Here is a 27,054-nt window from a genome sequence, read left to right as displayed (position 1 = left end):
AGCTTGTAGATTTATGTGCTGAAAAAGGACTGGTGATTGGGAATACCTGGTTTAAAAAGCGAGATATACATATGAATATGTATGTAAGTAGGAGAGATGGCCAGAGAGCGTTATTGGATTACGTGTTAATTGACAGGCGCGCGAAAGAGAGACTTTTGGATGTTAATGTGCTGAGAAGTGCAACTGGAGGGATGTCTGATCATTATCTTGTGGAGGCTAGGGTGAAGATTTGTATGGGTTTTCAGAAAAGAAGAGTGAATGTTGGGGTGAAGAGGGTGGTGAGAGTAAGTGAGCTTGGGAAGGAGACTTGTGTGAGGAAGTACCAGGAGAGACTGAGTACAGAATGGAAAAAGGTGAGAACAATGGAAGTAAGGGGAGTGGGGGAGGAATGGGATGTATTTAGGGAATCAGTGATGGATTGCGCAAAAGATGCTTGTGGCATGAGAAGAGTGGGAGGTGGGTTGATTAGAAAGGGTAGTGAGTGGTGCGATGAAGAAGTAAGATTATTAGTGAAAGAGAAGAGAGAGGCATTTGGATGATTTTTGCAGGGAAAAAATGCAATTGAGTGGGAGATGTATAAAAGAAAGAGACAGGAGGTCAAGAGAAAGGTGCAAGAGGTGAAAAAAAGGGCAAATGAGAAATGGGGTGAGAGAGTATCATTAAATTTTAGGGAGAATAAAAAGATGTTCTGGAAGGAGGTAAATAAAGTGCGTAAGACAAGGGAGCAAATGGGAACTTCAGTGAAGGGCGCAAATGGGGAGGTGATAACAAGTAGTGGTGATGTGAGAAGATGGAGTGAGTATTTTGAAGGTTTGTTGAATGTGTTTGATGATAGAGTGGCAGATATAGGGTGTTTTGGTCGAGGTGGTGTGCAAAGTGAGAGGGTTAGGGAAAATGATTTGGTAAACAGTGAAGAGGTAGTAAAAGCTTTGCGGAAGATGAAAGCCGGCAAGGCAGCAGGTTTGGATGGTATTGCAGTGGAATTTATTAAAAAAGGGGGTGACTGTATTGTTGACTGGTTGGTAAGGTTATTTAATGTATGTATGACTCATGGTGAGGTGCCTGAGGATTGGCGGAATGCGTGCATAGTGCCACTGTACAAAGGCAAAGGGGATAAGAGTGAGTGCTCAAATTACAGAGGTATAAGTTTGTTGAGTATTCCTGGTAAATTATATGGGAGGGTATTGATTGAGAGGGTGAAGGCATGTACAGAGCATCAGATTGGGGAAGAGCAGTGTGGTTTCAGAAGTGGTAGAGGATGTGTGGATCAGGTGTTTGCTTTGAAGAATGTATGTGAGAAATACTTAGAAAAGCAAATGGATTTGTATGTAGCATTTATGGATCTGGAGAAGGCATATGGTAGATTTGATAGAGATGCTCTGTGGAAGGTATTAAGAGTATATGGTGTGGGAGGCAAGTTGTTAGAAGCAGTGAAAAGTTTTTATCGAGGATGTAAGGCATGTGTACATTTAGGAAGAGAGGAAAGTGATTGGTTCTCAGTGAATGTAGGTTTGCAGCAGGGGTGTGTGATGTCTCCATGGTTGTTTAATTTGTTTATGGATGGGGTTGTAAGGGAGGTGAATGCAAGAGTTTTGGAAAGAGGGGCAAGTATGAAGTCTGTTGTGGATGAGAGAGCTTGGGAAGTGAGTCAGTTGTTGTTCGCTGATGATACAGCGCTGGTGGCTGATTCATGTGAGAAACTGCAGAAGCTGGTGACTGAGTTTGGTAAAGTGTGTGAAAGAAGAAAGTTAAGAGTAAATGTGAATAAGAGCAAGGTTATTAGGTACAGTAGGGTTGAGGGTCAAGTCAATTGGGAGGTAAGTTTGAATGGAGAAAAACTGGAGGAAGTAAAGTGTTTTAGATATCTGGGAGTGGATCTGGCAGCGGATGGAACCATGGAAGCGGAAGTGAATCATAGGGTGGGGGAGGGGGCGAAAATCCTGGGAGCCTTGAAGAATGTGTGGAAGTCGAGAACATTATCTCGGAAAGCAAAAATGGGTATGTTTGAAGGAATAGTGGTTCCAACAATGTTGTATGGTTGCGAGGCGTGGGCTATGGATAGAGTTGTGCAGAGGAGGGTGGATGTGCTGGAAATGAGATGTTTGAGGACAATGTGTGGTGTGAGGTGGTTTGATCGAGTAAGTAATGTAAGGGTAAGAGAGATGTGTGGAAATAAAAAGAGCGTGGTTGAGAGAGCAGAAGAGGGTGTTTTGAAATGGTGGGCACATGGAGAGAATGAGTGAGGAAAGATTGACCAAGAGGATATATGTGTCGGAGGTGGAGGGAACGAGGAGAAGTGGGAGACCAAATTGGAGGTGGAAAGATGGAGTGAAAAAGATTTTGTGTGATCGGGGCCTGAACATGCAGGAGGGTGAAAGGAGGGCAAGGAATAGAGTAAATTGGATCGATGTGGTATACCGGGGTTGACGTGCTGTCAGTGGATTGAATCAGGGCACGTCTGGGGTAAACCATGGAAAGTTGTGTGGGGCCTGGATGTGGAAAGGGAGCTGTGGTTACGGGCATTATTGCGTGGCAGCTAGAGACTGAGTGTGAACGAATGGGGCCTTTGTTGTCTTTTCCTAGTGCTACCTCGCACACATGAGGGGGGAGGGGGATGGTATTCCATGTGAGGCGAGGTGGCGATGGGAGTGAATGGGGGCAGACAGTGTGAATTGTGTGCATGGGTATATATGTATGTGTCTGTGTATGTATATATATGTGTACATTGAGATGTATAGGTATGTATATTTGCGTGTGTGGACGTGTGTGTGTGTATACATTGTGTATGGGGGTGGGTTGGGCCATTTCTTTCGTCTGTTTCCTTGCGCTACCTCGCAAACGCGGGAGACAGCGACAAAGCAAAATAAATATAAATAAATAAATAAATAATTAAATATTGGTATGTGTATAGAGTGGCAGATATAGGGTGTTTTGGTCGAGGTGGTGTGCAAAGTGAGAGGGTTAGGGAAAATGATTTGGTAAACAGAGAAGAGGTAGTAAAAGCTTTGCGGAAGATGAAAGCCGGCAAGGCAGCAGGTTTGGATGGTATTGCAGTGGAATTTATTAAAAAAGGGGGTGACTGTATTGTTGACTGGTTGGTAAGGTTATTTAATGTATGTATGACTCATGGTGAGGTGCCTGAGGATTGGCGGAATGCGTGCATAGTGCCATTGTACAAAGGCAAAGGGGATAAGAGTGAGTGCTCAAATTACAGAGGTATAAATGTATGTATGACTCATGGTGAGGTGCCTGAGGATTGGCGGAATGCGTGCATAGTGCCATTGTACAAAGGCAAAGGGGATAAGAGTGAGTGCTCAAATTACAGAGGTATAAGTTTGTTGAGTATTCCTGGTAAAATATATGGGAGGATATTGATTGAGAGGGTGAAGGCATGTACAGAGCATCAGATTGGGGAAGAGCAGTGTGGTTTCAGAAGTGGTAGAGGATGTGTGGATCAGGTGTTTGCTTTGAAGAATGTATGTGAGAAATACTTAGAAAAGCAAATGGATTTGTATGTAGCATTTATGGATCTGGAGAAGGCATATGATAGAGTTGATAGAGATGCTCTGTGGAAGGTATTAAGAATATATGGTGTGGGAGGCAAGTTGTTAGAAGCAGTGAAAAGTTTTTATCGAGGATGTAAGGCATGTGTACGTGTAGGAAGAGAGGAAAGTGATTGGTTCTCAATGAATGTAGGTTTGCGGCAGGGGTGTGTGATGTCTCCATGGTTGTTTAATTTGTTTATGGATGGGGTTGTTAGGGAGGTGAATGCAAGAGTTTTGGAAAGAGGGGCAAGTATGAAGTCTGTTGGGGATGAGAGAGCTTGGGAAGTGAGTCAGTTGTTGTTCGCTGATGATACAGCGCTGGTGGCTGATTCATGTGAGAAACTGCAGAAGCTGGTGACTGAGTTTGGTAAAGTGTGTGAAAGAAGAAAGTTAAGAGTAAATGTGAATAAGAGCAAGGTTATTAGGTACAGTAGGGTTGAGGGTCAAGTCAATTGGGAGGTGAGTTTGAATGGAGAAAAACTGGAGGAAGTGAAGTGTTTTAGATATCTGGGAGTGGATCTGGCAGCGTATGGAACCATGGAAGCGGAAGTGGATCATAGGGTGGGGGAGGGGGCGAAAATTCTGGGAGCCTTGAAGAATGTGTGGAAGTCGAGAACATTATCTCGGAAAGCAAAAATGGGTATGTTTGAAGGAATAGTGGTTCCAACAATGTTGTATGGTTGCGAGGTGTGGGCTATGGATAGAGTTGTGCGCAGGAGGATGGATGTGCTGGAAATGAGATGTTTGAGGACAATGTGTGGTGTGAGGTGGTTTGATCGAGTAAGTAACGTAAGGGTAAGAGAGATGTGTGGAAATAAAAAGAGCGTGGTTGAGAGAGCAGAAGAGGGTGTTTTGAAATGGTTCGGGCACATGGAGAGAATGAGTGAGGAAAGATTGACCAAGAGAATATATGTGTCTGAGGTGGAAGGAACGAGGAGAAGAGGGAAACCAGATTGGAGGTGGAAAGATGGAGTGAAAAAGATTTTGTGTGATCGGGGCCTGAACATGCAGGAGGGTGAAAGGAGGGCAAGGAATAGAGTGAATTGGAGCGATGTGGTATACCGGGGTTGACGTGCTGTCAGTGGATTGAATCAAGGCATGTGAAGCGTCTGGAAAGCTGTGTAGGTATGTATATTTGCGTGTGTGGCCGTATGTTTATACATTTGTATGGGGGTGGGTTGGGCCATTTCTTTCGTCTGTTTCCTAGCGCTACCTCGCAAACGCGGGAGACAGTGACAAAGCAAAAAAAAAAAAAAAAAAAAAAATGTGTATACAGTAATGTATTACTTCTGTAAAGAGGTTTATTTCACCCTGCTACTCAAGAGCATTAGGTGTCTTGCTGCATTGCCCCTGCTATCTACATCTCTCAACCTATTCTGTGATTTGTAACACTTGTTACTGAAAACTTCACTATTTGTTTTCATAGTAACTTTAGACATGTTATTGTAAGTGTAGTATGTACAGCAGTGTAAGTGAAATCTTCCTCCTACCTCCAATCCCACTACCACCACCTCCATCATCATCTCAAGCCCCACATTCACTGCAGGTACAGTGTTAGTGTACCACTAATGGCTGCTGTGGTAAGTAGAGTGCACTGGTATTGTACTCTTATACTCTACATGTACAGGCTACACTGCACTTTATTTATTGAGTGGCTGCCCCATGTGGCCTCTTTGGACTATCACCAGGATTATTGGACAGGGTCTTCCCCTATTTAGACTGAAATACCAAGAGTTCAGTGTGTATGAGGGCATACTTACCTCCTACCCTAGGAGTACCTTCTATCTGTATGAAACTCCCCTTCTTTTGTACAAAGCTGGCCACTTCCACTGAGGTATCGTGTGTGTCCTGTAACATGATGCAGTAAGAATGGAGAATGCCATAACTTGCCAGTTGAGCCCCCTGTGGAATATTGCTGCCAATGGAACCTCCCAAAAATTAGAAACAAAAGTGCTCACACTAAGGAGTTATAGAACTTTTCACTTCTAATTCCTCCTGTTAGCTTTGTCAACCGCTGACTTCTCTTTCCTAAGTGAGATCTTTGGGCAATACCATGAAATTGGGTGGAAAGTATATCCCAGGATACTCGGCTGACAATCCATCACAGTACTGAAATTTCCCTTCTGTATTTAACTGAAATAAGACACACACCTTTGAAGCAGAAAATACGTAACTCTTAACCCCATTTGTGGGTGGATATTCCTCTAGGGATACTCAATTAATGTTGTTTTAGATGGTGAAAATTTAGGGTCTTGACTGTTAAAGGAAATGTAAAACGAATATTTTCTCAAATTATAAAAAACTTTGTAGTATCTAAGATGATGATGGATTGTGAAATAAATATATGCTTCAGTATTTAACATCTGTGAAGAATAATGAATTTATTAACCTACAAGCAAGATATGTATTGCTTGTTATTGTCACTCTTCTTCTTAAGACACTGAAACCTGAGCTCTTATCCACAACCAAGCTCCAAAGACCTTTCCATGGTTTTCTGTGACCATTTCTTTTGCCTTGATTCACCCCACTTACATTACATTATCTCTTGTATACCTAAACACTGCAATTCTCTTTATCCTATGCATGCCTAACACCCTCTTGCATGCTCAGTCCTTGAAAACTTACAGAATCTTTTAAGTCCTTCCTCCTTGTCCCTTCCACTTTTGACAAGTATATCTTAGTCTGCCTCATTCATCCTCTCCATACATCCAAACCATTCAAAGACACATTCACTTTTCTCAAACATATTCTACTTACTAGTACACCTGTCTCTTACTCTGTCATTCTGAAGAATTCAACCCTCCTTACATCACACATTACCCTCAAACAGTTAAACGCTTCTACCCTCTTCAGTACTTTTGCATTATTCACTTCCACACAGCACCACTCTGACTTCTTTACCATCAAACATACTCATCTTTAACCTTATAGACGTGGCATCTCCTTCCTTACACTCTTCAATGCACCTTTGCCCCCTCTCCACCTTAATGATTCACTTCATCTCCCACAGTTTTTTACACTTTTGGAAGCAGAAAGTATTTACTTATTCTATATAGAAGGTAAAACCTCTAGGATTCTTTGCAAGTGTTTTGAGAACTTTTTGGATAGTTTCTGATATTGCTGTATGTGATTGCAGTAGCCATAGAGGCATTTCCAATATTAGTAAACACTTTATTTTCAGAGCCTCTCATTGGCTGTACGAGGAATCACAGCACTTCTAATTCAAACCCTTCTGTTACCTACACCTGGTAACCCCCACAGTGGCCATTTACTGAGCATACCAAGAGACAAACCTCCACACTATCTTACTTCCAAGTAAGTGCATAAAATGAAGAGCATCATTGTACACATTCACAAAAAGTAATAATTGCATAAAACTTGTGAGATGTCAGCAACACATTTGTAAAAACGACCCATCCACTCATATACACATATATATACATAAATGCACATACACGTACATATACATATCAACATATACACATACATATATACACAGACATATACATATATACACATGTACATATTTATACTTGCTTACCTTTATATGTCAAAAAGCTAAGGAAAACAAGATATTACTCAGCAAAAGAGAGAAAAGACAGTGAAGCCAGGCAGCATTTAAAAGGTTTTATATAAAGGATCTAGAAATGCACTTAGTAAGAAAAAAAAAAGTATTGAAAAATGTTTTTTGTAAAAGGAAGTGCAATAGAGAGAGTTTTTTGTAAAAGGAAGTGCAATAGAGAGAAGTTATCATTCACAATATTCATTAAAGACATGAAAAATGTAACTACGACCCCCAGATCACATCTAAAATTGATGCTTTACAAGTTCCTCATATGTTAACTTGTTGCAGATCAGGTCGTAAACTTCAAGAAATAATGTCACGCCTTCATGAAAAGCTACGAGAGGTACAACACTTAATTAAGGGAGGACCTCGCCAGACTCCTTTATATCAGCTGAGTCAGGTGTCGGTCGAGTATTTAGTTACAGCCCTCAACAGCCATGCAGAGCCACCAGATTCTCCTGATACCATCATGCTTACTGGTAATGTTTTCTGTATTCTCAGTAATATGGTCAGGAGCACTCAGTGTTACTCTTGTCTGTACTTATGTTGCTACATTTTATGTCCATGAAAAGTCATTCAAGTCTATAACATAGTTTTGAAGAGTGAATTTTTTTTTGCATAGCAATTTTGTCTATGCTTACATCTATCTAAATGGTATGAAAATATTTTTAGCCTTTCAGGTTTAGCAAGGCAATATGCACTGAAAATACTCTTTAACCCATTTTGAAAGTGTGTGATACTGAAATATGGATCGTTGAAATATTCATTGAGAAAGGTCAATATTTTTTTAGTTATGTATGATTTAAGAGGGTGCAGTATTTGCACCTTTACTTCTTAATGGTAACATAAAAATGCTAGTATTAACTGTGATTTTCTTGGAACTTGATGCTAGTTTATAGCTGTAACCCATCTGCTGTCAATGTAACTAAAAGCTAAGAGAAATTATAAGTTTTGACAGGTATTTTCTTGTTGCTGTTGCTGCTTGACTTAGGTTCAAAGGTACAGGTATCATTTCTCTCCAGGCTTAGGTTATACCATGACACTGTGATAAAATCTGTAGTATCCCCAGCATTAGAAACCTCTAACACCCTACTCTCTTGCAAGGTAAAATTACTTGGTTGTACTGTTTTGGAAGGGAATTTTACACTTGTGGGGGCCCATTAATTTAACATTCTTTGTTATCACTCTTTTAAGCTTCTAGTATGATATCCAAATTTACATCATTTATTCATCTTTCATTTTTTTTTTTTTTTTTTTCATACTATTCGCCATTTCCCGCGATAACGAGGTAGCGTTAAGAACAGAGGACTGGGCCTTTGAGGGAATACCCTCACCTGGCCCCCTTCTCTGTTCCTTCTTTTGGAAAATTAAAATAAAAAAATGAGAGGGGAGGATTTCCAGCCCCCCGCTCCCTTCCCTTTTAGTCGCCTTCTACGACACGCAGGGAATACGTGGGAAGTATTCTTTCTCCCCTATCCCCATAAAATTACTTATAAAATTATCCCTATAAAATTACTTCTTCACATTTTTAACAGGTTTTTGCTAAATTTTTTGTTATGCCCTCTAGTTATTTTGTTCCTGTGTCTTTAAAAAAATTTGTCGTATCAGTCTGGTTTAAAAACTTAAAGGTTGTGATTGGGTCACCCCTCACCCATTCAGTCTTCCATGGTGGGCACATTTAAGGCTTCAAAACTTTCCCTTTTTATTTAGCTATCTTAATTCTGCAATCTGGCTTGTGCCTAATTCTGGACCTTTTCTATGAGTTCTTTTTACTTCTTCATCAACTTTTCAAGTACTTCTTACTTACACATTCTTGGATGTGAGGCATGAAATTGTACAGGAGAGAGTGATAAATGTTTGGGAAAGGAAATGTTTACGGCAAAAACAACTCACATAGTCTTCCAAAATCAGTCACCAACGTCTGAAGTTTCTCACCCAAATCTGCCACTCGTGCTGTCTCATCCCCAAACAACAACTGACTCAATTCCCAGGCCTCTTCATCCCTACAGACTACATACTTTCCCATTTCCAAGACATGCATTTACCTCATTCACCATACCATCCATAAACAAATTAAATAGCCATATATTTTCTTTCATACCATTCGCCATTTCCCGTGTTAGTGAGGTAGCGTTAAGAACAGAGGACTGGGCCTTTGAGGGAATATCCTCACCTGGCCCCCTTCTCTGTTTCTTCTTTTGGAAAATTGATAATTAAAAAAAAAAAAAATGAGAGGGGGAGGTTTTCCAGCCCCCCCGCTCCCTCCCCTTTTAGTCGCCTTCTACTACACGCAGGGAATACGTGGGAAGTGTTCTTTCTCCCCATCCCCAGGGATAAAGGCGTGCAAGGAACAGAGACAGAGTGAATTGGAATGATGTGGTATACCGGGTTCAATGGGCTGTCAGTGGATTGAACCATGGCATGTGAAGCATCTAAGGTAAACCATGGAAAGTTCTGTGGGGCCTGAATGTGGAAAGGGAGCTGTGGTTTCGGTGCATAATTACACGACAGCTAGAGACTGAGAACGAATGTGGTCTTTGTTGTCTTTTCCTAGTGCTACCTCGTGCACATGAGGGGGGAGGGGGTTGTTACTTCATGTGTGGTGGGGTGGCGATGGGAATGAATAAAGGCAGACAGTATGAATTATGTACATGTGTATATATTCCTATGAGTCCACGGGGAAAATGAAACACGGAAAGTTCCCAAGTGCACTTTCATGTAATAATCACATCACCAGGGGAGACACGAGAGAAATATAACAGTCAGTTGATATACATCGAAGAGACGAAGCTAGGACGCCATTTGGTAAACTTGTTTACTAAATGGTGTCCTATATATATATATATATATATATATATATATATTTATTATTATGCTTGATTGCCATTTCCTGCGTTATCAAGGTAGCACCAGGAAACAGTCAAAGAAAGACCCATCGACTCGCATGCACATACTTAATAAAGCTCCTTATCCACCCAGGCCTTGTAGATCTTTCCATGGTTTATCCCAGATGTTTCACATGCCCTGGTTTATTTATTTTTATGCGTAATTGCTGTTTCCTGCATTAGCAAGGTAGCACCTAGGAACAGAGAAAAAAAGGCCACAATATGTAGAGTTTAATTAGATTTTAATCATTGTCTCCATAAAATTTTTTAAGGTCTTAAGAGAAATCTCCATATGTCTTAAATATTTTATTGATATCAAATTTTAGGATGCTATGAGTTTGAGGTACGAGAACGACAACTAGCAAGCTGCGGTCTCGATGTCCAGTCTTGTCTTCATTTCCTTCATTACCTTTATTCTTCCTGGTTGCGACCACAGGTATGTACCATTACTTGTATTCTTCTTTATATTGTATTTTGTTTATGAGTCAAGTTGTATTCCTTGCAGTTTATTTATTTCCATGTATTGTCTCTCTGACTTAGTACTAAGGGAAAGACACAATATAACTGCAGATGAAAGTGATAATAGTGTGAGAAGTAAAATCATAAGAATGAAGTCAAAGGACAAGAGGAAATAAACAGAAAAATGTGAAGAATATGAAGAGAAGCTTCATAAATAGGATGGATGGCAATAATGCATGCAGACAGGATTTATGAAGCTTGTGCAGATATTTGGAGAATGCTAGTATAATAACCCAAAAATATGTATGACAGCACTCTGTTATGGAAGTTTTTATGCCAGAAAAAAAAGATGCAAGCACTGGGAGAAATTTAGTCCAGAAAATAGATGGAAAAAATGGAACTCAGAAAGGTACCATCCAAAAACTAAACTAAGAGAGGCCAAAACATGAATATATGTATTATGTATGACTATTGAACAGGAAAGTAGAATGAAATGATGGTATTTACCAATATTGGCAGGAACATAAAAAACATCAGACTAATCAGAATGGAACAAGATAGAATGAGAATCATAACAGTTCCTGGCCAGGTTATGATGACCATGGAAACACACTTGACTAGTGAAATGGGAATAGAGTCTCTGCAATAGAAACTTTACAGTTACCGTTTAGAGTAAGACTTTCATGCATCACCCTATTGTGGGAATATGTCCAGCAGTGTGGTACAGACTTCAAATTCAGCTGAGCATAATTTGCCACCTCAGTTTCCCAGTATCATTGAGAATGGACAGATGCAACTTTTTCAAGCTTTCCTTGTGTTTAGTGACACTTTCAGTACAGTGTATTTCTGTTCTCGGTGATACTTTTCCTCAACCAGTAACTATCGGTCCTTAGAAGTTGTCCTAGGAAAACAAGGCCTGTATTCATGGTTAGAAGCAAGAGAATGTGTCTATAAGTCAGACTGCAAGACATACTGGTAGAGCCAAGTCCACTGTATGGATGCTTGTTGAGCCGTCTGTCTAACATCAACTCTATCCAAAAGATTTAGAAAGACCACTAAGGTGACTGATAACCAGATGAAGCATGAATTAATTTGGTTTGTCCCACTGTTATTAGTGAAGTTACTCTTCACTCCATGTTCATCCTATGGGCAGTAGCAGAGAAGGACAACAGAGGTTGCAAAGGGTCTTTGTCAGACTTTAGTGGGCAGATACTCCTTACATAAATTGTTATATGGTTCATTATGTAAGCTCACAGTCTTTCATATGGTGAGTTTACCAACTATATGCAAAAGGTGGATTTATACATCTTTTTACTGAGAATAAAGTGTTGTTCAAGACCTATCCCTAAAAGGAATCTTATTTTTTTTTTGTTTTTGTTTTAGACTATTCTAGTTTGTTTTCAACTTTTAAGCGCACAAACTTTGCAGTTAACTTAAATTACATTTTCAGATAGGCCAAAACACCAACAGCACTTATAAGCTTTTCCTTGTCCACTCCACTTCTAACACATATATCCTTTTTGTCACCTCCTCACTCATTTATTTCATTATTCGAACCATTTCAGTACGCCCTCTTCTGCTTTCTCAACCATACTCTTCTTATTACCACACCTTTCTCTTGCCATTTTATTACTTACCAAATCAGAATACATTACACACACATTCTTATCAGACATTTAATTTCTAACACTGTAAACAAACATGTCACACTCTTCCCCTTAAGCTCTAGACATTACCTACAAATGCTTTTTCAACATATACCAAGACCCTTTAATGCTCATGATGCATCTACCATAAAGCCTTTACTATTCAGTTGCCCTGTGCTCTCTGCATGTAGATGCACAGCATTACATTTCAGCACAATCAAGGATCAACATGATATAAAGCCATGAAAACTGTGTATATAGTGTAAATGTAATAGCCCTGATTAGTGCATTCATTTGCCTGTCTCATCTTGGTTGAAAAAAAAAAAAAAAAAAGTCATATGCCTTTTAGCAATCCTTAAATGTACCATACACTCATTTTTTTCTGTACTACTTTCTCAGTTTCCTGTCTGTTCACCATGTTTCCTTCATAAGTCCACAAACACTTGGTTTATGATTCATTTTAACATGGTAAATAATAGTTTTAGCGAACATCTTGCCAACTGTTTTAAGATGACATATTTCTTTGTAATTCCTCATCAGTTTATTGCATTTACCTTATTACTGTAGATCAGTTACTGCAATCATCCACTCACCTACCTTTCAAATACATTTACTGTACACTCCTAGCTTTTTCGTTTTATAGCAGCATTATTACTCTTATCACTTCCTCCGTTATTATTTATTCCTTTCTCCTTCATATCCAGTCTCTCTAAACATCTTTTGTGATTGCACCAGTGGTCACTTTAATCTTAAGCAGTCACCAGAAATTGGAATACAGTTGTAGCTTATATTTTTGCATACATATATACTTGCTGAAAAGAATGTCCCATGCTATAATAATGGCAGTCTGGAAGGGAAGTAGTAGGTAAGACTGTCTTGTTGTAACCGATAATTAATATGAATCATACCTTCTCACTAATATGTATGCCACCTTTTGTGCTGCAATAACTTCATTTTTCTATTTGCACTGGCAGTAATTTTCTATTTAGGAATGTGAATAGGCATGTTTAAACTTAGGCTGTTTAGTTGTAGCTTGGAACTAAATGTTATTTAGTTAAATTATCTGGATTATTTTCATTCTAGAGTGGTCTATGTGCATCAGTTGTGGCAGAAGTGGTAAAATCAGTGAGCTGTTTATGTGACTTATTCTGCTCAAGTGCTCACCACCGCTGGGTGCTTGAGGCATTGTTACCTCTTCACACCCTCCATCCAATTGAAGATCATATCACCCAGCAGTACATCATTCTGGCCACCTGTAAAGCTCTTGCAGCTCTTAGATTAGCCAAGCAGGTGAGAAGTGAAATTCATTATTCTATTTATGTAATCTATCTATATCTCTGATGCCCATTCCAGTTGGGACTCCCTCAAAGGGGTGGCCAAGGCAATAGTCTCCATAACTAGTGAACTCCGGTGCCGCTTCTTAGCCTTTAGTGCCTCACCCTTAACAGGTCAGTGGCAGAGAGTGTAACTACATAATGTTTTTGTTTGTTATTGTTTCTTGTAGGAAGTGAGCTCCTCATTGAGTGAAGGCGTAATACACATAGTAGAGAGTGGACTGAAGAGTGGACAAGTGTCTGTGCGTACCTGTGCTGTCCAGGGCCTCCTCTATCTTCTTCAGGGCCCTCCAGAGGAGAGCCCACCACTCATCATCCTGGCTGCCAACTACATTCTGAAATACAATGATGGGTACGTTAACAATAGCACGTCTAATTTTTTGTTTGTCTCAACCTTCTTGCAGTATACTGTTTTCCTTCTTTAATTCAAATTTTCTAAAGCAACATGACTGCTGCTTATCTCCATAAATTCATTCATATGTGCACTTCTCTTTTTTTCATTAAGCCTTCTCTGTCTTTCATCTTTTCATGTGGTTTCCATTTAGTTTAAGAAGCACATATATTATGGAGATATATTTTTCAGTCATATTACTTTGTTTTTATTCTTGCACAAGTCAAGCACAAGCTTAGCACCTAATTTTTTACCATGTGAAAATGAAAATGTAATATAAATTTAGCATTCACTAAATTATTAGATTGTATCATTCAAACTTTCATTTTTTCTCATGCAACATCAGATGCATTCTATACCAGAGAACTTTCTTATATGTTCTAATTTTACCTCATTTCATCATATCATGGATTATTAATGGCCTCTGCTCTCAATTTTTGCTTGTGTACTTTTGAAAACCTTTATTTTTCTAATCATCTCTGACACCTGTTCCCTTAGAGAACTTCCTCCAGGGGGGTGGCCATGGCAAAAGTCTCCATAACTTATGAACTCCAATACCACTCTTTTGCCTCTGCCTTAACAGACCACTGATAGAAGGCAACTTAGTTTTTGTAAAGGTTTATACCTAATGTTCCAGCCTATTACTTTACCTACTACTTCTACTGCTCTTATGTTCCAGCCAACAACTACTTTGCTGTTCTTACTATTTTGCCAAAGTGCAGGGCTAGTGCATGGGAAGGAAGCAAGATAATTTGGTTCAGAGGAAGGGTTGGCATATGTCTTGCCATGACCTGGGAAGGGGGCCCCATTTGACAGGAAATTAGAATTTTTACAAAATATATGCATATATAGTTTGTTATTTGATCAGTTGCTTCATTAATGGTTTAATTTCATCCCTCCTCATGTGGGCCTCTTGGAAGCCCATGCCCTGGGGATTTTCCCCAATATTTGTACCCTTTCACTGGGTCTGTACATAATAGACGATTCATTCTACCCGAGTCTTGGTGGGGCCATCATGAAAGGCAACAGTCATAAGCTAGCTAGCTTGTCATGGAAAACCGTCTTGTGCTCTGAAATTGTTTTTTCTTTGCAGGAAGAGTCGAGAATGTGAGAGTCATGAGGTGGCTGTATGGGAGGTGTGGGTGTATCTAGTAGAACACTATGAGACCTTGCCAGACCCCACTTTACCATCGACTGCTCTCCATATGGCTCTCTCAACAGCAGCCACTTCTTCTACAACTCCACGCCTTCTACACCAAGTCCTGAAAGGTGTTGAGAGGCTAGTGTTAGTTCAACAGCTTTCAAGTAATACTGTTGAAGTGATATTCAAACTTGTAATGGACCTTGTTCTAAATGGCTCTCCCTCGACTTCTTTAGCTGCCTTGCCATTGTTCATTACAGCTCTTTATGCCAATGTACGAAACACTACGTCCCTCACACAAGATGATGGACAAAGTGGCATGGCATCTGACCCAGAAACTCTCTTGCTTGTTATGGAGAAACTATCCATTTTCTTCGACCGAATTAGAGTTGGTTATCCCCATGAGGCTGGTGTAATTGCTGGTCTGCTGGGACCATGTCTATTAGATATTCTTCCTGCAAGTCAGATACTAAACAAAGTTATTACAGAATATATTTCTAGCCATCAACCACACCCTCATCTTCTGGCATCAACACTTTTCCAGGTGTTTGAAGGTGCTATCAGTGAGAGTGGAGAGGGCTTAGTACAAGAATGGGTTCTTCTTTCCCTTAGCAATTTCACTCAACGTAGCCCCATCTCCCTTGCTGTGTGGTGCCTCACCTGCTTTTTCATTGCAGCCTCAAGCAATAGATGGCTCAGAGCAGCATTCCCCTCAGTTCAGGCCCGACTTGGAAAGCTAGATGCTCGTGACATTCAGATATTTTGTCTGTCTGCCTCACATTTTCGTCAAAGTTTGGCAACAGAAGAGCAGAAAGCAAAATTTGAAGCTGTATTTCAAGCGGTAGCAGCCCCAGGATCGCCATTTCAGGAGCTATTAGATTGTATTGAAGATTAGTTGTATAATGAATTGGATATCTAATGTTATGTATAGCATCACTAGTCAGTACATTCCCCACAGGAGACTCGTATAGATGGAGAAAATTTAGTAAATGCAGAATGCATCCTACATTATAGGAACACCGTACTTGCTTTATTATACTGAAGGTTAGCATTAAAAACAGGTTTTTAGCACTAGAGATTTCAGTATTTTGTTCAGTTTAATATTCATTTATCTGTGCTCTACATTTATACACATTCAGTCATGACAACTCTGAAACTGCCTCGCTTGTGGGAAATAGTAAACATAAAAATTTCTATATATATATTCCAGGCCCCACATTCCTTTCCATGGATTACTGAAGAAATTTCACATGTCCTTGTTCAGTCCACTGATGGCACATTGACCCCAGTATACCACATCATTCCAATTGCACTGTGTGCACACCTTCACCCTCATGCATGTTCACAGCCCTGGTCGCTCAGTCTTTTTCACTCCATCTTTCACCTCCAATTTGGTTTTCCAGTTCTTGCTCCCTCCACATGTATCCTTTGTCAACATTTCAACACCCTCTTCTGCTCTCTGAATTACACTTTTTATTTTCACACACCTCTTTTACCCTTTCATTACTTACTTGATCAAACCACCTCACACCACATGCTTGCTGTCTTCAAAAAGTTTTATTTCCAAAACATCCACCCTCCATCGCAAAACCCCATTTATAGACAATGCCTCACAGCCATATAATATTGTTGGAACTACTATGCCTTGAAACATACCCATTTTTGCTGTCCAAGATTTTTCCTAGCTTTCTTCATCAACCCCAGAACCTTTGTCCCCTCCCCCATCCTATAACTCTCTTCCACTTCCATGGTTCCATTCACTGCCAAGTCCACTCCCTGATATCTAAAACAATTAACTTCAAACTTTCATCCTAATTAACTTGTTCCTCAACTCTGCTGAATCAAATGACCTTGCTTTCATCTCCCCTATGTGATCATGACACGAAAGTGCACTTAGGAACTTTTCGCATTTCATTTTACTTAGCAAATACTAGATCACATGCCCCACTGTGACCTCTTCCTATATATATATTTTATCAACGAATATTGCATTGGCAACGTAGCAGCAGGAACATACAAAGGCCACATTTGCTCATCAATTCTGTAGCTATCATGTGTAATGAACTGAAACCACAGGTCCCTGCCCACAACCAGGCCTCACAGACCTTTCCATGGTTCACTCCAGACTCCACGTGCAACAAACTTGCTTCCTGACCCAGGAGACCCTTATACCTTCATTTATAATTGCCCAGTGACCAAAGTCTGAAAGAGTCTCTGTGTCACTCAGGATCCTTCTAAAGGCTTCTGCAGTTCAAGGTTGCATTACTTCCAGAAGCAGGAAATTTAGACTCCTTTGGAGGGGGAAATTCTTTGACAAGACTGTAATCCTAATGATACAGCGCCTCAGCAAAGGTGGCATTTTACTTGATGTGTAACCTCAAGCTTGTGAAGTCTTCCGTGTATATATATATATATATACTTTCTATTTCCTGCATTAGCAAGTTAGCGTAAAGAATATAAATATTTCTTTCATACTTATTTACCGTTTTCTGCATTAGTGAGGTACTGCCAGGATCGGGTGAAGAAAGGCTGCATTTGTTGACACCCATTCTCTGGCTGTCATGTGTAATGCACTGAAACCCAACTGAAAGCCCCTGTGCACAACCAGGTCCCACAGACCTTTCCATTTGTTTCCCCTGGCTGCTTCATATGCCCTAGTACAGTATCACCTCTGTACCCCACTTCACTACAATTTACTCCATCCCTTACAATCCTTTCACCCTCCTACATTTTAGGCCCTTAACACAAAATCTCTCACTCCATCCTTCCATCACCAATTTGGTCTCCTTTTTTCCCCACTTCAGACTTATTCTCTTTGTCAGCCACTCAAAACTCATTCTCTCCACATGTCCAAACCATTTCAACATCCTCTTCAGCTCTGTAAACCACAAACTTAAAGCACCTCTCTCTAAACAAATTAAACAGCCATGTTGCCATCATAAACCCCTGCTGCTACATTCAACCATCACCATCCTCTTCCAACCTGTACATGCACCTGACAGTTTACTGATAATTTCATTATTGTTGCAATACCAGTCTCTGCATGCAAGTGGTTACAGTGTGTGTGAAAAGTGAACTTTTGTGAGGCTGTATTGTCATCAGTGGACAAAAAGGAGTATAGTCTCATTATGGGGTTTCTAGCTCAAAAGTCTCAATTCTCTGCTCCTACTTGAGTACAGAAGGTACAAGAACCCTACAAAAGGAGTTCTGGGGTTGTATGATTTATGGGTTATTTCTGTAATTAAGGATTCATCAAAATTTTCAAAATAATTGAAAAATCTTTATAGGATGTTCATCCATTTAAATTTTACGTTATACCAATTGCCAGAACATGCTTCTAAAAATGTATTTTGTATTATATATTTGCATGAAAATTACAAGGGAAGACTGACTTTAAGATGTAAGAGAAAATGTTTTAATTTTTTTTGTGTTGTATATTGAAAAAACTGCCTTTATTAATGTAAAATTTCTTTGATTTTATTCAGGTGAGCTTGGTGTCAACTTACTCCAAGCTTACTTAGCATGGCTGTGATATTAAATAGGTTGTTTTTTTGTCTTGAGTGTGGTTTCCCTGATTTGTTCTTGTACAATCTTCTAACGCTGTGGATACTATACTCATACACATACATCAGTGGAATCACGCATGCTGTCGTCATTTACTACTTCCTCCCATTCTTCCTTTGGTTCTCTTGTTACCATTCATGAACATGTGTCTCATCATCCCTTCCCTGAGCATGCCCATACCATCTCAGCCCTTGGTCTTTCACTTCACCATCTATTCTCTTAAATGTAATACATACTATATAATGTGTGTGTGCCTGTATATATGCATTATACCTGATGATAAGGGAAAAAGGATACTGCCTGTGTATCTCCGTGTTGTAGAAGGTAACCAACGGGTAAGAGCAGGAGGCTCGAAATCCTCCCTTTCTGTATTACTTTCCAAAAGAGGGAACAGAGTTAAATCAGGACCTTTTTACTCTAAGGCTTGGTCATTATTTACACAGGAAATAGTAAAGTATAGTTTCAATGCATTACACATGACAGCTAGAGAATGGATGGGAGTTGATGTGGCCTTTCTTTGTGACCAAGAGTGAAAAAAAAAAATTCTACTTCCTGCAAGTCAAATATTCTTACTTTACAATGCTCTAAAGTCCTTTGCCTAGCAAAATGTTTTGCTTGTAAAATGTAAAAAATTCAATCATTGCATGTTTACTGGAATATCTGATACCCTGATCACAAGTACTCTGTAAGTTTGCTATAAATCATATGAATTCGGAAAGATTTCCTAGTGTTGGGAGAGTGCAAGATACAAATCAGAAGGAAACAGAACAAGGTTATAAAGTCTGCGAATGAATGATTAATCTGTAAGTCTGAGGTATATCAGTCTTTGAATGTATTAAAGTTAATGTTCCAGAGTGGAATGTGTATTTGAAATCTGTCATATGTAACTTTATACTGTATATGAAACATGCATCTGCTTTTTCTTACTACATCTAGTGTTCAAGAATCAGACTGGGGAAAATGAAAGAAATAACCGTGGCCTTTATTGATCATCATAACCTAAAGCACTTTGATGAATTGTTGTAATAGGAAGGGTCTGCTGTATTCAGGTTTAAGATTACTTATCAAAATACATTAAACTTTGAGCAAAAATATCCAACAATAATTATGTACAACCAGTACTGACAATCTTTTATATTCATATTTTGTTATAGTTTGAAAGTAATTTTTGAGTATCAGAACTGAATAGTGTACCTTAAACACTTTTCAGACTCACAATTTTATTATGTATATGTGTGTTTTATTTTTTCCACTTTTTTTTTTATTTTACTTAACAAAATGTTCATTATATGCAAACTGAGTGAATGGTGCTGAAGTGAAGAAAACCCATTTTCATTAACATTATAAAAAAAATTGGCTACGACATGGATTTGATAAATTTCATCACATCCTCATCCTGTTCCATTGTTACATAGCTGTAGATATATGAGCTTCCACTTTCACCTGGGTTGGTATGTAAATTGCCAGAAAATATAGGGTGATTGTGTGTATATACATAGAAGTACACATATAGTACATATTACTATTATCATTATTATTATTTATTATTATTATTATGGCAATGACCCCAGGAATCCATTTATAGGGCTCCTACAGCTTAAGGCTGCATTTCACTCAGGAGCTGGAAAAGCAAGGACTCGAGTAAGAATGCCCTTGACAAAACTTTACTCCTTTCTTTACACTCATGATGATAAAACCTAGCCAGAGTGGCTACTTACTCATGATGAAAATAATATGTTAAATTTTACAACCTTAGGGCCTCTTTTTATGAGGCTTCTGCATGTAAAAAATCCACATTCCTGTTAGGTGTAAGGAAATGGTGGACTTCTTTGGAGTGAGAAGCTTCTTCATGAGACTGTACTACCTTTCATCCATTCAACATAGTACAGCCTTGCCAAAAATAGAGTTTCAAATCACAGAACAATCAAAAGTAGGTGGAGTCCAGTAAAGCCATAGGCTATGGAAAGGGTTGTGCAGAGGAGGGTGGATGTGTTGGAAGTGAGATGTTTGAGGACAATATGTGGTGCGAGGTGGTTTGATCGAGTAAGTAATGAAAGGGTAAGAGAAATGTGTTATAATAAAAAGAGTGTGGTTGAGAAAGCAGAAGAGGGTGTGTTGAGGTAGTTTGGTCACATGGAGAGAATGATTGAGGAGGTGGAGGGAACTAGAAGTGGGAGACCAAATTGGAAGTGGAGGGATGGAGTGAAAAAGATTTTAAGCAATCAGGGCCTGAACATACAGGAGGGTGAAAGGTGTGCAAGGAATAGAGTGAATTGGAACGATGTGGTATACCGGAGTCGATGAGCTGTCAATAGATTAAACCAGGATGTAAAGTGTCTGGGGTAAACCATGGAAATTTTTCTGGGGCCTGGATGTGGAAAGGGATCTGTGGTTTCGGTGCATTACACATGACAGCTAGAGACTGAGTGTGAACGAATGTGGCCTTTGTCTTTTCCTAGCGCGCAGGGGGAGGGGGGTGCCATTTCATGTGTGGCGGGGTGGCAAAGGGAATGGATGAAGGCATCATGTATGAATATGTACATGTGTATATATGTATATGTATGTATACATTGAAATATATAGGTATGTATATGTGCGTGTGTGTGTGTGTACTTGTATGTATATACATGTGTATGTGGGTGGGTTGGGCAATTTCTTTCGTCTATTTCCTTGCACTAACTCGCTAATGCGGGAGACAGCAACAAAGTATAATAAATATGAATAATTATTATCATTATTATTATCATTATTATACTTTGTTGCTGTCTCCCGTGTTAGCAAGGTAGCGCAAGGAAACAGACGAAAGAATGGCCTAACCCACCTACATACACATGTATATACATAAACACCCACACATACCTATACATTTCAACGTATGCATACACAGACATATACATATATACACATGCACATATTCATACATGCTGCCTTCATCCATTCCCGCCGCCACACATGAAATGACACCCCCCTCCCCCCACATGCACGTGAGGAAGCGCTAGGAAAGGACAACAAAGGCCACATTCGTCCACACTAAGACTCTAGCTGTCATGTGTAATGCACCGAAACCACAGCTCCCTTTCCACATCCAGGCCCCACAAAACTTTCCATGGTTTACCCCAGATGCCTCACATGCCCTGGTTCAATCCATTGACAGCATGTCGACACCGGCATACCACATCAATCCAATTCACTGTATTCCTTGCACGCCTTTCACCCTCCTGTATGTCCAGGCCCTGATTGCTGAAAATCTTTTTCACTCCATCCTTCCACCTCCAATTTGGTCTCCCACTTCTCCTCGTTCCCTCCACCTCTGACACACATATCCTCTTTGTCAATCTTTCCTCACTCATTCTCTCCATGTGACCAAACCATTTCAATACACCCTCTTCTGCTCTCTCAACCACACTTCTTATCACCACACATCTCTCTTACCCTTTCATTACTTACTCAATCAAACCACCTCACAACACATATTGTCCTCAAACATTTCATTTCCAACACATCCACCCTCCTCCACACAACCCTATCTATCACCCATGCCTCAACCATAAAACATTGATGGAACCACTATCCTTTCAAACATACCCATTTTTGCTTTCCGAGATAACGTTTTTGCCTTCCACACATTCTTCAACACTCCCAGAATCTTCGCCCCCTCCCCCACCCTGTGACTCACTTCCGAAGCGCTTCCATGGTTCCATCCGCTGCCAAATCCACTCCCAGAAATCTAAAACACTTCACTTCCTCCAGTTTTTCTCCAATCAAACTTACCTCCCAATTTACTTTTTCCCTCAACCCTTGCTCTTATTCACATTTACTCTCAGCATTCTTCTTTCACACACTTTACCAAACTCTGTCACCAACTTCTGCAGTTTCTCACCCGAATCAGCCACCAACACTGTATCGTCAGTGAGCAACAACTGACACATTCCAAGCTCTCTCACCCTCAATAGACTGCATACTTCCCCCTCTCTCTAAAACTCTTGCGTTCACCTCCCTAACAAACCCATCCATAAACAAATTAAACAACCATGGAGACATCATGCACCCCTGCCGCAAACCAACATTCACAGGGAACCAACCACTTTCCTCTCTTCCTACTCATACACGTGCCATACATCCTTGATAAAAGATTTTCACTGCTTCTAACAACTTACCTCCCACACCATATACTCTAAGTACCTTCCACAAGCATCTCTATCAACTCTATATGCCTTCTCCAGATCCATAAATGCTACATACAATACATACAATATATATATTGCGTGGCAGCTAGAGACTGAGTGTGAACGAATGGGGCCATTGTTGTCTTTTCCTAGTGCTACCTCGCACACATGAGGGGGGAGGGGGAAGGTATTCCATGTGTGGCGAGTGGCGATGGGAGTGAATGGGGGCAGACAGTGTGAATTTTGTGTATGGGTATATATGTATGTGTCTGTGTATGTATATACATGTGTACATTGAGATGTATAGGTATGTATATTTGCGTGTGTGGATGTGTGTGTGTATACATTGTATATGGGGGTGGGTTGGGCCATTTCTTTCGTCTGTTTCCTTGCGCTACCTCGCAAACGCGGGAGACAGCGACAAAGCAAAATAATATTAATAATAATAATAATAATAATAATATATATATATATATATATATATATATATATATATATAGGTATTAAGAATATATGGTGTGGGAGGCAAGTTGTTAGAAGCAGTGAAAAGTTTTTATCGAGGATGTAAGGCATGTGTACATGTAGGAAGAGAGGAAAGTGATTGGTTCTCAGTGAATGTAGGTTTGCGGCAGGGGTGTGTGATGTCTCCATGGTTGTTTAATTTGTTTATGGATGGGGTTGTTAGGGAGGTGAATGCAAGAGTTTTGGAAAGAGGGGCAAGTATGAAGTCTGTTGTGAATGAGAGAGCTTGGGAAGTGAGTCATTTGTTGTTCGCTGATGATACAGCGCTGGTGGCTGATTCATGTAAGAAACTGCAGAAGCTGGTGACTGAGTTTGGTAAAGTGTGTGAAAGAAGAAAGTTAAGAGTAAATGTGAATAAGAGCAAGGTTATTAGGTACAGTAGGGTTGAGGGTCAAGTCAATTGGGAGGTAAGTTTAAATGGAGAAAAACTGGAGGAAGTAAAGTGTTTTACATATCTGGGAGTGGATCTGGCAGCGGATGGAACCATGGAAGCGGAAGTGAATCATAGGGTGGGGGAGGGGGCAAAAATCCTGGGAGCCTTGAAGAATGTGTGGAAGTCGAGAACATTATCTCGGAAAGCAAAAATGGGTATGTTTGAAGGAATAGTGGTTCCAACAATGTTGTATGGTTGCGAGGCATGGGCTATGGGTAGATTTGTGCAGAGGAGGGTGGATGTGCTGGAAATGAGATGTTTGAGGACAATGTGTGGTGTGAGGTGGTTTGATCGAGTAAGTAATGTAAGGGTAAGAGAGATGTGTGGAAATAAAAAGAGCGTGGTTGAGAGAGCTGAAGAGGGTGTTTTGAAATGGTTTGGGCATATGGAGAGAATGAGTGAGGAAAGATTGACCAAGAGGATATATGTGTCGGAGGTGGAGGGAACTAGGAGAAGTGGGAGACCAAATTGGAGGTGGAAAGATGGAGTGAAAAAGATTTTGTGTGATCGGGGCCTGAACATGCAGGAGGGTGAAAGGAGGGCAAGGAATAGAGTGAATTGGATCGATGTGGTATACCGGGGTTGACGTGCTGTCAGTGGATTGAATCAGGGCATGTGAAGCGTCTGGGGTAACCATGGAAAGTTGTGTGGGGCCTCGATGTGGAAAGGGAGCTGTGGTTTCGGGCATTATTGCATAACAGCTAGAGACTGAGTGTGAACGAATGGGGCCTTTGTTGTCTTTTCCTAGTGCTACCTCGCACACATGAGGGGGAGGGGGATGGTATTCCATGTGTGGCGAGGTGGCGATGGGAATGAATAAAGGCAGACAGTGTGAATTGTGTGCATGGGTATATATGTATGTGTCTGTGTGTGTATATATATGTGTACATTGAGATGTATAGGTATGTATATTTGTGTGTGTGGATGTGTATGTATATACATTGTGTATGGGGGTGGGTTGGGCCATTTCTTTCGTCTGTTTCCTTGCGCTACCTCGCAAACGCGGGAGACAGCGACAAAGCAAAATATATATATATATATATATATATATAAGTTTGTTGAGTATTCCTGGGAAATTATATGGGAGGGTTCTGATTGAGAGGGTGAAGTCATGTACAGAGCATCAGATTGGGGAAGAGCAGTGTGGTTTCAGAAGTGGTAGAGGATGTGTGGATCAAGTGTTTGCTTTGAAGAATGTATGAGAGAAATACGTAGAAAAGCAAATGGATTTGTATGTAGCATTTATAGATCTGGAGAAGGCATATGATAGAGTTGATAGAGATGCTCTGTGGAAGGTATTAAGAATATGTGGTGTGGGAGGCAAATTGTTAGAAGCAGTGAAAAGTTTTTATCGAGGCTGTAAGGCATAAGTACGTGTAGAAAGAGAGGAAAGTGATGGCAGGGGTGTGTGATGTCTCCATGGTTGTTTAATTTGTTTATGAATGGGGTTGTTAGGGAGGTGAATGCAAGAGTTTTGGAAAGAGGGGCAAGTATGCAGTCTGTTGTGGATGAGAGAGCGCGGGAAGTGAGTCAGTTGTTGTTTGCTGATGATACAATGGTGGTGGCAGATTCATGTGAGAAACTGCAGAAGCTGGTGACTGAGTTTGATAAAGTGTGTGAAAGAAGAAAGTTAAGAGTAAATGTGAATAAGAGCAAGGTTATTAGGTACAGTAGGGCTGAGGGTCAAGTCATTGGGAGGTAAGTTTGAATGGAGAAAAACTGGAGGAAGTGAGGTGTTTTAGATATCTGGGAGTGGATTTGGCGGAGGATGGAACCATGGAAGCGTTGAAGAGTGTGTGGAAGTCGAGGGAACATTATCTCAGAAAGCAAAAATGGGAATAGAGGTTCCAACAAAGTTTTATGGTTGCGAGGCATGGGCTATGGATAGAGTTGTGCGCAGGAGGGTGGATGTGCTGGAAATGAGATGTTTGAGGGCAATATGTGGTGTGAGGTGGTTTGATCGAGTAAGTAACGTAAGGGTAAGAGAGATGTGTGGTAATAAAAAGAGTGTGGTTGAGAGAGCAGAGGAGGGTGTTTTGAAATGGCTCGTTCACATGGAGAGAATGAGTGGAGAAAGATTGACAAAGAGGATATATGTGTCAGAGGTGGGGGGAACGAGGAGAAGTGGGAGACCAAATTGGAGGTGGAAAGAGGGAGTAAAAAAGATTTTTTTTGTGATCGGGGCCGAACATGAAGGAGGGTGAAAGGAGGGCAAGGAATAGAGTAAATTGGATCGATGTGGTTATACGGGGTTGACGTGCTGTCAGTGGATTGAATGGGGCCCATGTAAACCCTTTCGGGGGTAAACCATGGAAGCGTGTGGTATGATATTTGCCGTGTGTGGACTTTATGTATATACATGTGTATGGGGGTGGGTTGGGCCTTTTCTTTCGCTGTTTCCTTGGCTACCTCGAAAACGCGGGAGACAGCGACAAAGGGCAAAAAAAAAATAATATATATATTTTATTTTGTTTTTGTCGCTATCTCCCCCCTTTAGCTAGGTAGCGCAAGAAAACAAAGGGAAAGAAGGGCCCCCAACCCCAACCACATACACATTTTTATACATACACGTCCCACACGAAAATTAAAATATCCCTTTATACATCTCAATTTTTTTCATATAATACACACACAGACAAAACATTTAACACATGTAATAAATTCATACTGTTGCCTTTTTTTTTCCCCTTCGCCCCCTCGCCCCCACTTGGAAAAAAAACCCCCCTCTCTCCTCATGTGTGTGAGGTAGCACTAGGAAGAGACAAAAAAGGCCACATTCTTTCCAACTAAGCTCTAGCTTTCATGTTAATGCACCAAAACCACAGCTCCCTTTCCACATCCAGGCCCCACACAACTTTCCATGGTTTACCCCAGACCCCTTCCCCCTCCCTGGTTCAATCCTTTGGGGACGCACGTAAACCCCCGGTTTTACCACATCTTTCCCAATTCACTCTTTTTCCTTGCAAGCCTTTCCCCCTCCTGCTGTTCAGCCCAGATCCTCAAAATCTTTTTCACTCCATTTTCCACCCCCATAAAAAAGAGGCAGGAGGTCAAGGGGAAAAGGTGCAAGAGGTGAAAAACGGGGGCAAATGAGATTGGGTGGGAGTATCATTAAATTTTAGGGAGAATAAAAAGATTTTCGGGAAGGAGATAAAAAAAGTGGTAAGAAAAGGGGAAAACAAATGGGAACTTCAGTGAAGGGGGTAAGGGGGAGGTGAAAAACAAGTAGTGGTGATGTGAGAAGGAGATGGGTGAGTATTCGAAGGTTTGTTGAATGTGTTTGTTTGAAAAAAGTGGCAGATATAGGGTGTTTTGGTCGAGGTGGTGTTTCAAAGTGAGAGGGGTTTTGGGGAAAAAAGATCTGGTAAACAGAGAAAAAGGGGTAAAAGTTTTTGGAAGATGA

The 27,054-nt window shown here is 40.4% G+C and overlaps 1 protein-coding gene and 1 long non-coding RNA gene across 3 annotated transcripts in view; one reads left to right on the top strand and one right to left on the bottom strand.

The window, feature by feature from the left end:
* Positions 1 to 25,366, top strand: part of htt (huntingtin) — a 133,184-nt gene extending 107,818 nt beyond the window's left edge. For both annotated transcript variants that reach the window (XM_071693678.1, XM_071693679.1), the window contains exons 45-50: positions 6,727 to 6,860; positions 7,399 to 7,589; positions 10,322 to 10,431; positions 13,184 to 13,390; positions 13,605 to 13,786; positions 14,919 to 25,366. In XM_071693678.1, coding sequence (XP_071549779.1) covers positions 6,727 to 6,860; positions 7,399 to 7,589; positions 10,322 to 10,431; positions 13,184 to 13,390; positions 13,605 to 13,786; positions 14,919 to 15,861 — 1,767 coding nt within the window. In that variant the 3' untranslated portion in view covers positions 15,862 to 25,366. The remainder of the gene's footprint in view (positions 1 to 6,726; positions 6,861 to 7,398; positions 7,590 to 10,321; positions 10,432 to 13,183; positions 13,391 to 13,604; positions 13,787 to 14,918) is intronic.
* The window catches only part of LOC139765846 (uncharacterized), a 74,794-nt gene continuing 61,374 nt past the window's right edge, over positions 13,635 to 27,054 (bottom strand). Inside the window, exon 4 of the long non-coding RNA XR_011716740.1 lies at positions 13,635 to 13,769. This is a non-coding gene — a long non-coding RNA (uncharacterized lncRNA). The remainder of the gene's footprint in view (positions 13,770 to 27,054) is intronic.

The sequence above is a fragment of the Panulirus ornatus genome, chromosome 56 (assembly GCF_036320965.1).
Source record: "Panulirus ornatus isolate Po-2019 chromosome 56, ASM3632096v1, whole genome shotgun sequence".
NCBI classification, from domain to species: Eukaryota; Metazoa; Arthropoda; class Malacostraca; order Decapoda; family Palinuridae; genus Panulirus; species Panulirus ornatus.
The sequence above is the reverse complement of the archived record's forward strand: the minus strand, read 5'-3'. Positions and strand labels throughout refer to the sequence as shown.